Consider the following 13,612-nt stretch of genomic DNA (forward strand, 5'->3'; position numbering starts at 1 on the left):
CAGCTCTGTCCAGAAAGCTGCATGCTTCATGGTTTTGCTTCCTCCCACCTCAGTGGTGCAGACCCTGGCCCATAACTCCACGGCCACCCTGTCTGTCATCCGGGACTACCTGGTCCAAAAACTGCAGAAACAGAGCCAGCAGATCGCCCAGGATGAGCTCCGGGTGCGGCGCTACCGAGAGGAGACCACCCGCATCCGCCAGGAGATCCAGGAGCTGAAGGCAAGGTACTTGGCATTCAGGAGTGTAGAGGTATCCAGGGATAAGCTTGTTCTTCACAGGGTGTCATTTTTTACACACAAAGGTTATATGGAGTGAGTTTCAACATTTCATTCTTGAAGATCTGTTTTAATGGGGGAATTCCAAAGAATGATTTATTACATAGAAGATGATTTATTGGGTTTTGTTATCTTGTAGCAGGTACTTTTCTCTCTAGATATGCCTGTATTTTACCTTTCCTAAACACACGTCTAAGTTGTGGTGGGAAGCCCTTGGAAGTAAAAAACGTTGACAAAAAAGTGGATAGTTTACAAGTATTTATAGTAGATATTAACCCTTAACTTTGCCATTAGCTTTATAAAATATTTGTTATTGTTCTTTAGTCACTAAGTCCTGTCCAGTTTCTTCATTCCATCAATATTTACTGAGTCCGTTTTGTCTTAAGCCCCATTCTTAACACATAGAAAAATCCCTGCCTTCACAGAGCTTATGTTGTGGAGGTAGAGACAGACAGTAAACGTGTTAAATAAGCAAACTATTGTAGTGTGTTCCATGGTGCTAAGTTCTAAGGAGAAAATTGAGGAAGAGGAATAGGGTGAGGGGTTTAGGTGTGTTGTAATTGATAAAGTGGCCAGGAAAGGTCTCATTGAAAGGGAAAGGGTCACATGCGATTAAGACCTGAAAGACAATTTAGTGGCAGTAGGGGAAATTGAAAGAGAGATAGCAGTCCCCCCATGGATTGGATGGACATGCTGGGAGCATGCTGAGACTCCCTGAAGGCCCAGCATGGGGTCCTCCTGTGACCTCCTTTAGGTGGTAGGAAGAACAGGGCCTCATAGTTCCTATTCATCATTCATTCATGGCTGCTCTGGGTCTTTGTTGCTGCACACAGACTTTCTCTAGTTGTGGTGAGCAGGGGCTATTCCAGTTGCAGTGCTTGAGCCTCTCATTGTGGTGGCATCTCTTGTTGATGAGAATGGACTTTAGGGTGTGTGGGCTTCTGTAGTTGGCGGCTTGTGGGCTCTAGAGCATGGGCTCAGTAATTGGAGGGCACAGGGTAAGTTGCCCCAGACTATGGATTGAACCCGTATCCCCTGCATTAGCAAGCAGATTCTTAACCACTGGACCTTCAAGGGAGTCCTTGTCGTTCCTTAATGGAGACGTCTCTCTTCTTGTTTCGTCGAGCTGTCTCCTCTTTCCACATGGCTCCTGGCCCTGCCCTCATTCTTTGCCACTCTTCTGGTCTCCCTTGCTTGTAGTCCAAAGATTTTCCAGAAGACCAAGTGCAGCATCTGTAACAGTGCCTTGGAGCTGCCCTCAGTCCACTTTCTCTGCGGCCACTCCTTCCACCAACACTGCTTTGAGAGTTACTCGGAAAGTGACGCTGACTGCCCCACCTGCCTCCCTGAAAACCGCAAGGTCATGGATATGATCCGGGCCCAGGAACAGAAGCGAGATCTCCACGATCAGTTTCAGCATCAGGTGGGGAGGGAGGCGTGGCCACATGACTGCCCCACCCACTGGGAGGCAGGGAGTGCTGGAGGGCTACTGGTTTTTTTTTTTCCTCCGCCTCTGAGTTCTGACTCCAACCTTTTCTCTTTCTTCAGCTCAAGTGCTCCAACGACAGCTTCTCTGTGATTGCTGACTACTTTGGCCGAGGTGTTTTCAACAAATTGACTCTGCTGACCGACCCGCCCACAGCCCGACTGACTGCGAGCCTGGAGGCCGGGCTGCAGCGGGACTTGCTCATGCACGCCAGGAGGGGCACTTAAGCGGCTAGTGGGAAGGGGTGTGATGGTAGAGGCCCAGCAGCAGGGACACAGGGGTACAGAGACAGAGCTGTTGCATAGGAGTCGGGGAGACCTGCCCAGGACCCCCCTCTCATCTGATGCCATTGCCCTCAGGACTTAAGGGGACTTTCTTTTCCTGCCTCCTCCTTTGGCTGGCCAATCCGCCATTCCTCCTGTTGCCTTTCTGAGCAGTGTAGATCATTCCAGACCAGTGGGGGAGGGTACCTCAGTAACCTCAGAGTCTGGACAATAGCTGCTTTATTCTCTATCCAAGAGCACCAGGCTGTGCTTGGGTCCTGGCTCCCAGAGTCTATAAATAAAAGCATATAATGATTTCATGGTTGAAGGATTTATTGTGGAGACTTCCTGGTGATTCTTAACTGCAAAATGTACTTCTTTCCCTCTGCTCTCCTAGAGCGTCCTTTCCCTTCCTATAGAGTTCCTTAAAGATGATGTTAAGGAGACTTCATGCCAGTAACGAGTCGGGCCTCTGGCATTTAGCACAGTTCAGTTTACTGAAGAACGTCTGCAAAGGCTAAGGCCTGAGACCCAAGAGCAGCCTGGACTAAGGCTGCTCTGTAGTGTGGCTGGTCTCTGTGGTTCTTGTGTGGACTAGGTATTCAGGCAGGAGGCAGATTCTGGTGAGGGGCCTTGGACTGAAGCTTCATAATGGGTGGGTTGGTGTCTTGCTGTATTCAGTACCAGATGATAAGCAGGATAAAAAGGGCCTTTATGAAACATTTTTTTCTCTCTCGAAAGTTGTCAGCTGAAGTTTGTGTTGTTACAGGTGTCTGTATGTCATTTGGGTTACACTGCCTATTGGAAAATTGCTCCTATGGGTCTGTTTGATTAAAAGAAGTAACTTGGACATTGTGGTTTAGACAGTATTTAGAAAAGGTGGAGTGCACTACATTGGTAGCAGCTGAGAATACAGACTTTGGATCAGCTGTCCAGAGCTTGAATCCTAGTTTCACTTAGGGCAATTCTGAACCTTCTCTGAACCTCAGGTCTTCGTCTATGCGTAAGGAATTACAACATCTTTCTGGTATGGCTGTTATGAAGCTTTAAGGAGCCAATCAATGGGTGTGTTATTGGTCCCCAGCAGGTTGGTAACTCCTCAATGGATCCTTTGCTTGAAGTTGCAAATGCCAGTAGAAATCAAGTTTGGTATAGCAGAGCAGAAACTTTATTCACTGATGAAGGAATGGAGAAGAGAGAGCACATGCTCTAAAGACACCTCCCTGCAAGGAGGGGAGTAAGGGAATTCAAAAGATAGGAGGCAGACAGGTCAGGCTAGGAAAGGGGCAGAGATTTTGGGGGGCAGCCTGGGCATGAGTCTTCCATGCTGCTTTGCACACAGCAGGAATTGTGCCTACTAGTGTATAGATAGCCCCCCTTGGGCAGGGATCTTGGCAAGGTGCTGAAGAAAAGGTAGCTTTGGACACCACCAGGTCTCATCTGCTTTGGGGCTGGTTTGGGGCTCTTGATCACCCCATATCAGCTGCAAAACATCTCTGTCAAATACTAGGTGCTTTTGAAACACACACAGGTAAGTCAAGTTTACAGACACTTTTAGCCCTCAGGGGCTGGTATGGATGACAGGTGTCCACATTTGTGGAAGTGGTTAATACACGGTTAGCGCTGTTAATGGTAAAGCGTTACTAACTAGCCCTTTCTTGGCTAACACTAATAATGTATTGGCACTCCCTTTTCACAGTTATTTGTCTTTAGGCATGACCTTTGATCTCTGAGCCAGTTTTGACTCATTTTAAAAATAGAAATGCCTTGGCTCACTGCAACTAGATAGAAGCCCACATAGCAATGAAGACCCAGCCCTGCCAAAAATAAAACATTTTTAAATAAAAATGTTGCCTACTTCAGGTTTGTAGCAGAAGCACTGCATAAGCTGCACTAATTGCTTGTGGCACAACTAAGGAGATAAAGCTGTAGAATTCTGGATGATTAACTTTCAAGAGCAGGCCCTTTTCATTTGTAGGTTTTGAATCCAGCCTGGGGGCATGGTAAATTGCTCAAGTAGCCTTACTTCCAACCCTCCATACACGTATGGGTGCTCAGTCATGTTGGACTCTTTGAGACGCCCTGGACTATAGCCTACCCTGGACTATAGCCTACCGGCCTCCTCTGTCCATGGGATTCTCCAGGCAAGACTACTGGAGTAGGTTGCCATTTCCTCCTCCAGGAGATCTTCTGGACCCAGGGCTCCAACCCGCACCTCCTGTGTCTCCTGTACTGGCAGGCGGGTTCTCTACCACTGCACCACCTGGGAAGTCCACAGCCCTGCACAGTAGGGCTTAATATCCTTTTCCTCTCGGGGCCTCCCACTTTTGCTTATTGACTTAACTTTTGGGGGGCAGCAGGGACAACAACTTATTTTGTGGCTAAATCTGGGGAGCGTATTTTAGCCACAGGACATCAGTACTCCTGGCTAGGTAAAAATAAAATGAACAGTTGGGCCTGGGTCTCAAACAATGAAGACCAGAGCCAGCCTTGGAGAGTAGGGGTGCTCAGTTCAGTCGCTCAGTCATGTCCGATTCTCTGCAACCCCATGGAGTACAGCACACCAGGCTTCCCTGTCCATCACCAAATCCCAGCTTGCTCAAACTCATGTCTATCTAGTCGGTGATGTCATCCAACCATCTCATTCTCTGTCGTCCCCTTCTCCTTCCTTCAATCTTCCTGAGCATCAGGGTCTTTCCCAATGACTCAGTTCTTTGCATTAGGTGATCAAAGTATTGGAGCCTCAGCTTCAGCATCAGTCCTAGCAATGAATATTCAGTTCCTTTAGAATGGACTGGTTGGATCTCCTTGAAGTCCAAGGGACTCTCAAGAGTCTTCTCCAACACCACCACAGTTCAAAAGCATCAATTCTTTGGCGCTCAGCTTTCTTTATGGTTCCACTCTCACGTCTTTAGATGACTACTGGAAAAACCATACCTTTGACTAGAAAGACCTTTGTCAGTAAAGTAATGTCTCTGCTTTTTAATATGCTGTCTAGGTCTGTCATAGCTTTTCTTCCAAGGAGCAAGCATCTTCTAATTTCATGGCTGCAGTCACCATATGCAGTGATTTGGAGCCCAAGAAAATAAAAGTCTGTCACTGTTTCCATTGTTTCCCCATTTATTTGCCATGAAGTGATGGGACTGGATGCCATGATCTTAGTTTTTTGAATATTGAATTTTAATCCAGCTTTTTCACTCTCCTCTTTCACTTTCATCAAGAGGCTCTTTAAGTTCTTTGCTTTCTGCCACAAGGGTGGTGTTATCTGCATATCTGAGGTTATTGATCATTCTCCCGGCCACCTTGATTCCAGCTTGTGCTTCATCCAGTCCGGGATTTCGCAAGATGTACTCTGCATTTAAGTTAAATAAGCAAGGTTGCAATATCAATAGCGGTGGTAACCCAAGGTAAGGTCTTCGCTGTCGCAATCATTCTAATTCCCGCCCAGGGGAAGTCCCGCCCTGTCTGGCGGCGCCGGAAGTGACGCAGTCCCTTAGCGGAGCCGGGAGTGTGTGGCTGCTGGAGAAGCTGGAGACCTGCGCGAGCCCAGTGTCCGGCCGGCAGGGGTCTTCGGCTTCCCCGACACCGGAGGACATTGGCGGCAGCCTCGGGCCTAGCTGCCGAGCACAGCCATGTCTGGTAATGGCAACGCGGCCGCAACAGCGGTGAGTCCAGAGCCGGTGACCCTTTCAACCTCAGTCTTCCGCACTAGCGGTGCAACGATTGGCCCCAAGTTGCCACTCTCCGTCGCCCATTGGTCGGGAGGGTTATCTGTTCCCCCCCTCCCCGCCCCCCCGCTTTGGCCCGAATAGTTTTTAAAGGGCCAGTAGCTGCTGCTGCTGCTGGGTTGCCCTTAAAATCCGTATTGCCCTGGGGGAATCTGTGAACATTGGGGACAGACTTAAGAGCAGAAGATTTGTCTCGAACGGGAACCTCGTTGCTGTGGGGATCTGAATGGCATCATGAGGCCTGGAGTCCACGGCTCTAGATTTAGTGACCCAACCCAGGAAAATTCATGTACACGAGACAGGGTGCTATTCCATGGGATCCTTTCACTCGAGACAGGTCCGAGGCAATTAGGATCGAGAGAGGAGAGCGTACCTCTAAGTCTCCGCACTACATTCAAACGTTTTGGAAGTGCACCTTCTCCCCTTTTTTCCTGTTAACGGCCACCTAGCCCCAACCTACACTCAAAATTCCCCAGCTGAGGCACCGTTCGTTGAGTTACTACCTTTGTGGGTGGGGAGCGCCCTCGAGCCTTCCTATTCTTAGCCTGGGGTCCTAGCTTTGGGCTTGTGCAGATGCGAAGTGCAGAGCTGGTGAGGCCAAAGTCAGCCTGAGATAAGAAAGGAGGAGGGCAGCAGTTTATCTCTTCCTGAACTACCTGCTGGTAAGGAATAGGATTCTTTGCCATTGTTGACATACCTGAGCTTTGGACTAGGAGTAACAAGATGTGATTCCAGCTCTCAGCGGTAAAGAATTCTTTACCCAGTGGTAAAGAATCTGCCTGCTAGTGCAGGAGACACAGGAGACAAAGGTTCGGTCCCTGGGTCGGGAAGATCCCCTAGAGTAGGAAATGGCAACCTGCTCCAGCATTCTTGCTGGGAAAATTTCATGGACAGAGGAACCTGGTGGGCTACAATCCATGGGGTCACAAAGAGACACGACTGAGCCTGCACATGCATGCACCCATGATTTAACCTGTGGCCCTGGTCAAGTTGCTTGGCTCTTCACAGCCAGCCTTTGCTTCTGTAACATGGTTCCTCTCTGCCTGTTAAGTTGTTATGAAGCTTAATAGCAATAGCTCTAGTATATACGTACTTGATAAGGATCTTTTTACTAGAAGAGTTTGACTTGAATATGCTGTGCAGAATCAATAAAATTAAGGGATTGTTTGAACATAGCAGTTTCTGGGATGTTTCTGTGGGCTCCTTGTGGCCCAGAATTTTAGTGGCCATGTTTGGCATTTCGAGCTTAGTCTAATTTGCTCAGGGTACCTTAGGGTTTATTTATTGGAGAAGTGATAGATGTGGAGCAGACTAAAGTCTGAGAGCAACCAGTTGTTACCTCCTCTAGTGACAGAGGCCCCAGATACCTGGCTGCAGAAGAACTCCATAGGATGAAGATTCCAGAATAGGGAAAGTTGATAGTGTCTGTAGGGGCTATTGTCTGATCTGGAAAGAAATAGGACCTCAGACTGGAGAACTCCGTTCTCCCTGGTTGGCACTGAATACGTTTGTCCAAGATATGCTGACAAGAGGAAGAGGTGTGTCCCACTGAGTTCTTGGCTTGGTCTATGACATCCTAATATTTCCTTCTTGGTGAAATCAGAGGCCACATTCTAGGTGAAGGGACATTAGACAGCTTATCCTCTTAGTCTTATAGAATATCAAAAGCAGAAGATACTTGAGTGCAAACTTCATTTTATAGATGAACAAATAACTTTATAGATGAAAAACAAGATGGTGAATTTAAGGTCACCCTGCCAAGAAGCTGAGCAGGACTATATGTCAGATCTATTGGCCCCAGACCTTTACATGTGCATGCCAACCAGATTACAGGATCCATAGTGTGGCAGCTATGGGGTAGGTCTTATAGTATCTAGGTAGCACTGAAGCTTTCTTGAAGCTGTTCTGTTGGGGATGCTGAACTTGTCCTCAGTGACTCAGCGCAAGTTCCCCTGTGTGGCCCCAGCTGCCCTGCCCCTGCCTGCTGCAGGCCCACCCTCTCTGGGGCCAGGCTGATGGGCCTTATCTCTCTATCCACCTGGTTGAGTGCAGCATTCCTGATGCCTTTGCTTAGATGAGCTTCAGGGCTTAGTGTCCTTGTCATTACAGCAACAGCGGGTCCTACTATCGCTTCTCTCTGGTCTCTGCTTCTCTGGATCTGTGAGGAGGCAGAAGGTATTAGGGAAGGTAAAGGGACTGTCTTGGAGAGTCTTTCCCCACTCTGAGGCTCACGTGGCCACAGGGAAGGGGCTGAGGTTCCTTTATTCCAAGCCAGTGAGTCTGATTCTTGGACAAGGTTTTGAGGACCTTGAACAGCAGCGGGGACTGTAACCTGGGGACTTTTTTTGCAGGAAGAAGACACCCCAAAGATGAGAGTGATTCGAGTGGGTACCCGCAAGAGCCAGGTTAGTGCAGGTACCAGGGTGGAGGAGGTTTGTCAGAAGAGTTCTGTGTTCATAGTATTATAAATTGGGGGGCCCAGAGGGTTCTCAGCAGCCTGGGGATGGCGGAAATGGGGTGACTGAGCATTAAATCCCATGCAGAATGACAGATGGCATTCTGTGAAGAGATAGTCCCTAAGCTGGGGAAGTTATTGGGGTACAGAGGACTCCCAGTCCAGAATCCTCCCCTTCCTAGGTAGCCATTCAATGCCCTCTCTGAATTCCAATCCCTTCAGGATCTCTATGACCCTGTGAGGATTTGAGCCTAGGGCAGTGGCCAGACTACAGGGCTAACCTAAATTTCTCCCCCCACAGCTGGCTCGCATACAGACGGACAGTGTGGTGGCAACGCTGAAAGCTTTATACCCAGGCCTGCAGTTTGAAATAAGTGAGTTTTCTGGACAGGAATGGAAGCTGTTTGGAAGCTTTTATCCCCCTGGAGGGGGCTTTCTTTGACCAGAACCTGGTCCCATTGCCTCTGAGAGTTCTTGGCTATCCCCAGTTTAGAGGGCCCATTCCTCCTTTGAACACCTCCAGCTTTGCGCTTACCTGGGCTAGCCTAGCATTTTAATATCTTCTGCTTTGTGTCTTTTTATGATTGCGTCTGGTCTTCCTCTTAGATTGTACTTTCTCAGGGATCTGGTGCTTTTCTGCCTCTGTATCCACTGCCAATCTTAGCACAAGTGCTGGGCTTAGCAGGGGCTCAATAAATGCTGTTCCATGAGCATCTAATTGGTTGACTTTCTCTTCAGTTGCTATGTCCACCACGGGGGACAAGATTCTTGATACCGCGCTCTCTAAGGTAGCACCATTTTTCATCCAACCCTTTCCTCCCTCGTCCTCTTTCCTTTCCCCCAAAGATTCACCTTGAAGTTCTTTCTTGCCTGGCAGATTGGAGAGAAGAGCCTGTTTACCAAGGAGCTGGAGCATGCTTTGGAGAGGAATGAGTAAGTGAAATCAGGAGCATGACGCCCTCCCAAGCTCTCACTAGGACCCCAGTGCACATCACATCTGGGTGTCAGCTAGACTGTTAGGCTTAAAAGCTTGGATAGGCTAGAGTGGGGCTCATATGTCAGTTTTTCAGGCCTCAGAAAAGGAGAGAGTCCTGGATCTGAGCCTTCTGGCTGCCTGGGGTGCTGGACTGGCTGGGGGAGGGGGGTGAGAGGGAAGAGAAGAGGGGGAGCAAGTCTCAGGGACCCAAGGTCTCAGAAATGCCTGCTTCCTGAACTGCTCTGGGCTCCACCAGTGACATACAAGCAGGAGTGAGTGGAGAAGGGCTAGGGCCTGCTGCTCAGACCCCTTCTTCTTGCCTCTCTCCCATCTCCCTAGAGTGGACCTAGTTGTTCATTCGCTGAAGGACCTGCCCACGGTGCTTCCTCCTGGCTTCACCATTGGAGCTGTCTGCAAGTAAGAGCTCTGCCCTTTAGGACTTGGCTTTCTGTCTCTAGGCTGTCTCCCCTAACCTGAGGAACGTCATGCATGGCAGAAAACTCAGAAAATGCTAGTTAGTTGACTATTGAGAAAGACTGGAAGTGACCTGAACTGAGATCTCTCCCTCATTCTATGACCTCTCCATCTCCAGGCGGGAGAGCCCCTATGATGCTGTTGTCTTTCACCCAAAATTTGTTGGGAAGACTCTAGAAACCTTGCCAGAGAAGAGGTAAGTGGACAGGCATCTTGGGATATGTACAGCAGATGGAGGGGTGGAAGGAGGAGATTTCAGAACAGTTCCTGCTTAGAGTTAAATCTCATTTTAAACCATCTCTCTGCACAGTGTGGTAGGAACTAGCTCCCTGCGGAGAGCAGCCCAGCTGCAGAGAAAGTTCCCACATCTGGAGTTCAAGAGTATTGTATCCTTTCAGAGAAGGGAGGAGGCAGCAGCCAAGGAGGAAGACAAAGTCCAGAGGGCCCTGGGAGTTGTGAGGGGGAAGGACTTCCAGAGGAAGTGGACTGTGAACGCAGTGGACTGCATGTCATCCCATTCATCCATCCACCCATCTATCCATCCATCCATTCATAATCCTTTCATGTTTTCTTAGCCCCAAGCAAGTGCCTGGCACTGGGGATATGGTGAGCAAGATCAGCATTGTCCATCCTAACATAGTTTACATTTTAGTTCTGGAGACAGACAGCCAGGCATTGACAATACAGAGTGATGCTGAATATTGATTACATGGAGGCAGTGGGATTGGCAGTTGCTTCCATTTTAATTAAATTTTTTAATTGAGGTATAGTTGATGTACAATGTTGTGTTAATTTTTGGTGATTTGGTGATTCAGTTATACATATATATATGTTATACATATATGTACATATTCTTTTTCATATTATTTTCCATTGTGGTTTATTACAAGATATTGGACATAGTTCCCTGTGCTATACCATGGGACCTTGTTGTTTATCTGTTTTGTATGTAGTAGTTTGTATCAGCTTATCTCAAACTCCTGATTTATCCCTACCCCACTACTTTCCCCTTTGGTAATCATAAATCCATTTTTATTTTATATTCCACCGTATTGTTTTGATTTTTACAGTTATGTTTGTAAAGCTGATTTTCAAAGTAATATTTGCTAAGTCCTTCAATGTAGAAAGTAGAGAATTCTCTGGAGGCTTCTAGCTGGAACATCTAAACACAGACTTGAGGGTCAAGGAAGGCTTCTTACAGGTGTTGTAACCTTGGGTAAGGTTAAATATAATAACTTAAAACCTCTATCATTTCCTCATCTGTAAAATGGAGATGTAATACTACTGCCTACTCTTTCACCCTTGGGCTGTGGTGAAAATGCAATGAATTGATGTATATAAAGCACTTCAGAACAGTGTGTGGCATATAGCAAGTATGAGTAAGTGTTAGCAGTTGTCACCAAGCTGAGAACTCAAAAGGTGAGAAGTTAGCAGCTAGAGGGACTCAGGCAGAGGAAACAGCGTCAGGCTCCAGCCTGCCCAAAGCTTGTGGTCCTTAGTGTCTCTCCACAGCGGGGAAACCTCAACACGCGACTGCGGAAGCTGGATGAGCTGCAGGAGTTCAGTGCCATCATCCTGGCCGCAGCTGGCCTGCAGCGCATGGGCTGGCAGAACCGGGTGGGGCAGGTAGGTTTCCTCTCTCCTCTCTAGTTGCCTTCATCTCCTTCCTGCCTATATTCTTTTTGAATACCCATTTCTAGCCAGTGCAAGCTGGAAATGAGACCCAGGTTAGCAAGGTTGGGGCTCAGAGGCTGGACTCCCACTTTTGCTTATCCAGGCTTTCTGTAGGTAGGGAAACCCCAACTCAGTGCTGTGTGCTTCTGGGCACCCCTACCTCCACCCTTCTGACTGCCTCTTCTGCCCCCACAGATCCTGCACCCTGAGGAGTGCATGTATGCTGTGGGTCAGGTATGCTTGACCACGGAAGCCATGTATTGTTGTCTCCTCCTTTTGTTTTCAACCAAGTTCTGTCCCTTAGCTCCACTGGCTGGGGAAAGATTGGTACTGGTATCTTAGGCTATTTTCCCATCAGGGGGCTCTGGGTGTGGAAGTTCGAGCCAAAGACCAGGACATCTTGGATCTGGTGGGTGTGTTGCACGATCCTGAGACTCTACTTCGCTGCATTGCTGAACGATCCTTCCTAAGGCACCTGGTAGGACCTGTGCTCCTGTGGAGGGGTGGATATTAGGAAGGGTAATGGGGAGATTTCTCCTGCTGTGTATTTAGTCATAACTCAGTAAGAATGGACAGGACCCAGGTCTGGGCCCCTGCCTCATTTTCCGTTATGTCCTTGGCGGGAGTCTGTCTCTGGGCTCTGGTTGCAGGGTGGTGATAAGGATCTTAAGCTAACAGGGAGAACTTGTTGCAGGAAGGAGGTTGCAGTGTGCCAGTGGCAGTGCATACAGCTATTAAGGATGGGCAAGTAAGCAGGGGAAGATGGGTGGCAGGGCAGGGAAGGAACTGGCATTTCCCCTGTGTATCCACCACCATGAAGAGCACAGGTTTCTAAGTAGTTCTCTCTTACAATTTACTGAGGCAGCCATTTTCTTTCCCAGCTGTACCTGACTGGAGGAGTCTGGAGTCTGAATGGTGCAGAGACCATGCAAGACACCATGCAAACCACCATCCATGTCCCTGTCCAGGTGCCAAGGCTGCAAGGGGAGGGAAACACATCTTTATGTTACCTCCCCTTTCCTTCTCACCAAATCCAACCCTTCTTCCTTCGCCCAGCATGAAGATGGCCCTGAAGATGATCCACAGCTGGTGGGCATCACTGCCCGGAACATTCCACGACAACCCCAGCTGGCTGCTGAGAACCTGGGCATCAGCCTGGCCACCTTGTTGCTGAACAAAGGAGCCAAGAACATCTTGGATGTTGCACGGCAGCTCAATGAAGCCCACTAATTGGTCTGTGGGGCACAGGTGCCTGCCTTGCTGGTCACCCAGTGCCTACATCCCAGCCCTCTGCTACCTGAGAAGTGACTACCCCCACAGGATTGAACTGCAGGGCAGAGACTTCCAGAGACTTATCTCACCGAGGGGCCTTGCCTCCCCAGGTGGGGGCTTCCTCTCTAGAGAAAAAAAAAAATCTTAGTAATAAGCCACAGCCTTTGAATGTAACCAGTTCTACCAATAAACCAAATTTAAAAGTGGTTTTTGTTTTTGGTGGGGCTGCAGAAAAGGAAGGACAAACTCAAAACTGTTTATGCCTGATCTCTGAGGCTAGGACCCTTTCAAAGTTCTGAAAAACGCCTTCTGTCAGTAGTTCCCATTTTCTAACAGAATCGAGTGTCTCCCAGGGAACGCCAAGAAAGCCATCATCTTAATAATCTACAATTTGTCGCTCTAGTTAACAGTAAAGCCTTATATCGGTTCCCCTCCCCCACTACCTTTAGGTATCTACAGAGTCGACTCTACAACCCTTTCGCAAAATGAAGACACCTCACTTTTCTTTAGGAAAAAACCCTTTAATAAAATTAGTCCATCTGAAACTTCCCCCCAATACCTAAAGTACTAGTTTTGGATGGGTTAGCTGCAAAATTCCAGTTCCGAAGCCAAAGGCGGCTCAGTCCAGACGGGGATTAACGGACTTGTGCTGGTATCTAGGTGCTTGGCAGGCGGAGTGGACCCGCCGGGAAGGGAGCGGGGAGGAGGGGCGGACGCGGGGGCAGGGCTCCCACAGACCCCACGCCGCCAGGACCCGCTACCGTTGGCGACGCTCACGCCGCGAAGGGTTTCTTCCACACAGGCCAGCGAATGAAGATGGAGGGAACGCGGCCGTGCGAGGCCCGAGATCCGGCAGCAAAAGGGGTCCCAGGACGAAATGAAGCAACCGATTGACTCCGCCGCCGGCGGCAATCGAGTCCCGTTCTAAGCACCGAGCTGTAGCAGAGCGCACGGCCTCGCCGGCGACCGTCCGCACCGACTCACCTTCCTCCCGGGCCCTGCGTCAGC

At 48.8% G+C, this 13,612-nt stretch overlaps 3 protein-coding genes across 4 annotated transcripts in view; 2 read left to right on the top strand and 1 right to left on the bottom strand.

The window, feature by feature from the left end:
* Positions 1–2,358, top strand: part of VPS11 (vacuolar protein sorting 11 homolog (S. cerevisiae)) — a 10,511-nt gene extending 8,153 nt beyond the window's left edge. For both annotated transcript variants that reach the window (XM_010830447.1, XM_010830448.1), the window contains exons 14-16: positions 54–225; positions 1,477–1,699; positions 1,825–2,358. In XM_010830447.1, the coding sequence (XP_010828749.1) occupies positions 54–225; positions 1,477–1,699; positions 1,825–1,989 (560 nt within the window). In that variant the 3' untranslated portion in view covers positions 1,990–2,358. The remainder of the gene's footprint in view (positions 1–53; positions 226–1,476; positions 1,700–1,824) is intronic.
* A 3,112-nt stretch (positions 2,359–5,470) lies between these two features.
* HMBS (hydroxymethylbilane synthase) lies at positions 5,471–12,810 on the top strand. Its single transcript, XM_010830449.1, has 14 exons — positions 5,471–5,690; positions 8,105–8,158; positions 8,510–8,582; positions 8,947–8,996; positions 9,086–9,141; positions 9,524–9,601; positions 9,777–9,854; positions 9,969–10,044; positions 11,171–11,284; positions 11,528–11,566; positions 11,691–11,810; positions 12,027–12,080; positions 12,214–12,300; positions 12,389–12,810. Exons 1-14 carry the CDS (start codon positions 5,658–5,660, stop codon positions 12,560–12,562), a joined length of 1,086 nt encoding a protein of 361 aa, XP_010828751.1. The 5' UTR covers positions 5,471–5,657; the 3' UTR covers positions 12,563–12,810.
* A 551-nt stretch (positions 12,811–13,361) lies between these two features.
* LOC104981506 (histone H2A) overlaps positions 13,362–13,612 on the bottom strand; it is a 1,666-nt gene continuing 1,415 nt past the window's right edge. The window contains exon 4 of the mRNA XM_010830653.1: positions 13,362–13,602. Within this exon, the coding sequence (XP_010828955.1) occupies positions 13,362–13,602 (241 nt within the window). The remainder of the gene's footprint in view (positions 13,603–13,612) is intronic.

The sequence above is a fragment of the Bison bison genome, unplaced genomic scaffold, assembly GCF_000754665.1.
Source record: "Bison bison bison isolate TAMUID 2011002044 unplaced genomic scaffold, Bison_UMD1.0 scf7180017864518, whole genome shotgun sequence".
Taxonomy (NCBI): domain Eukaryota; kingdom Metazoa; phylum Chordata; class Mammalia; order Artiodactyla; family Bovidae; genus Bison; species Bison bison.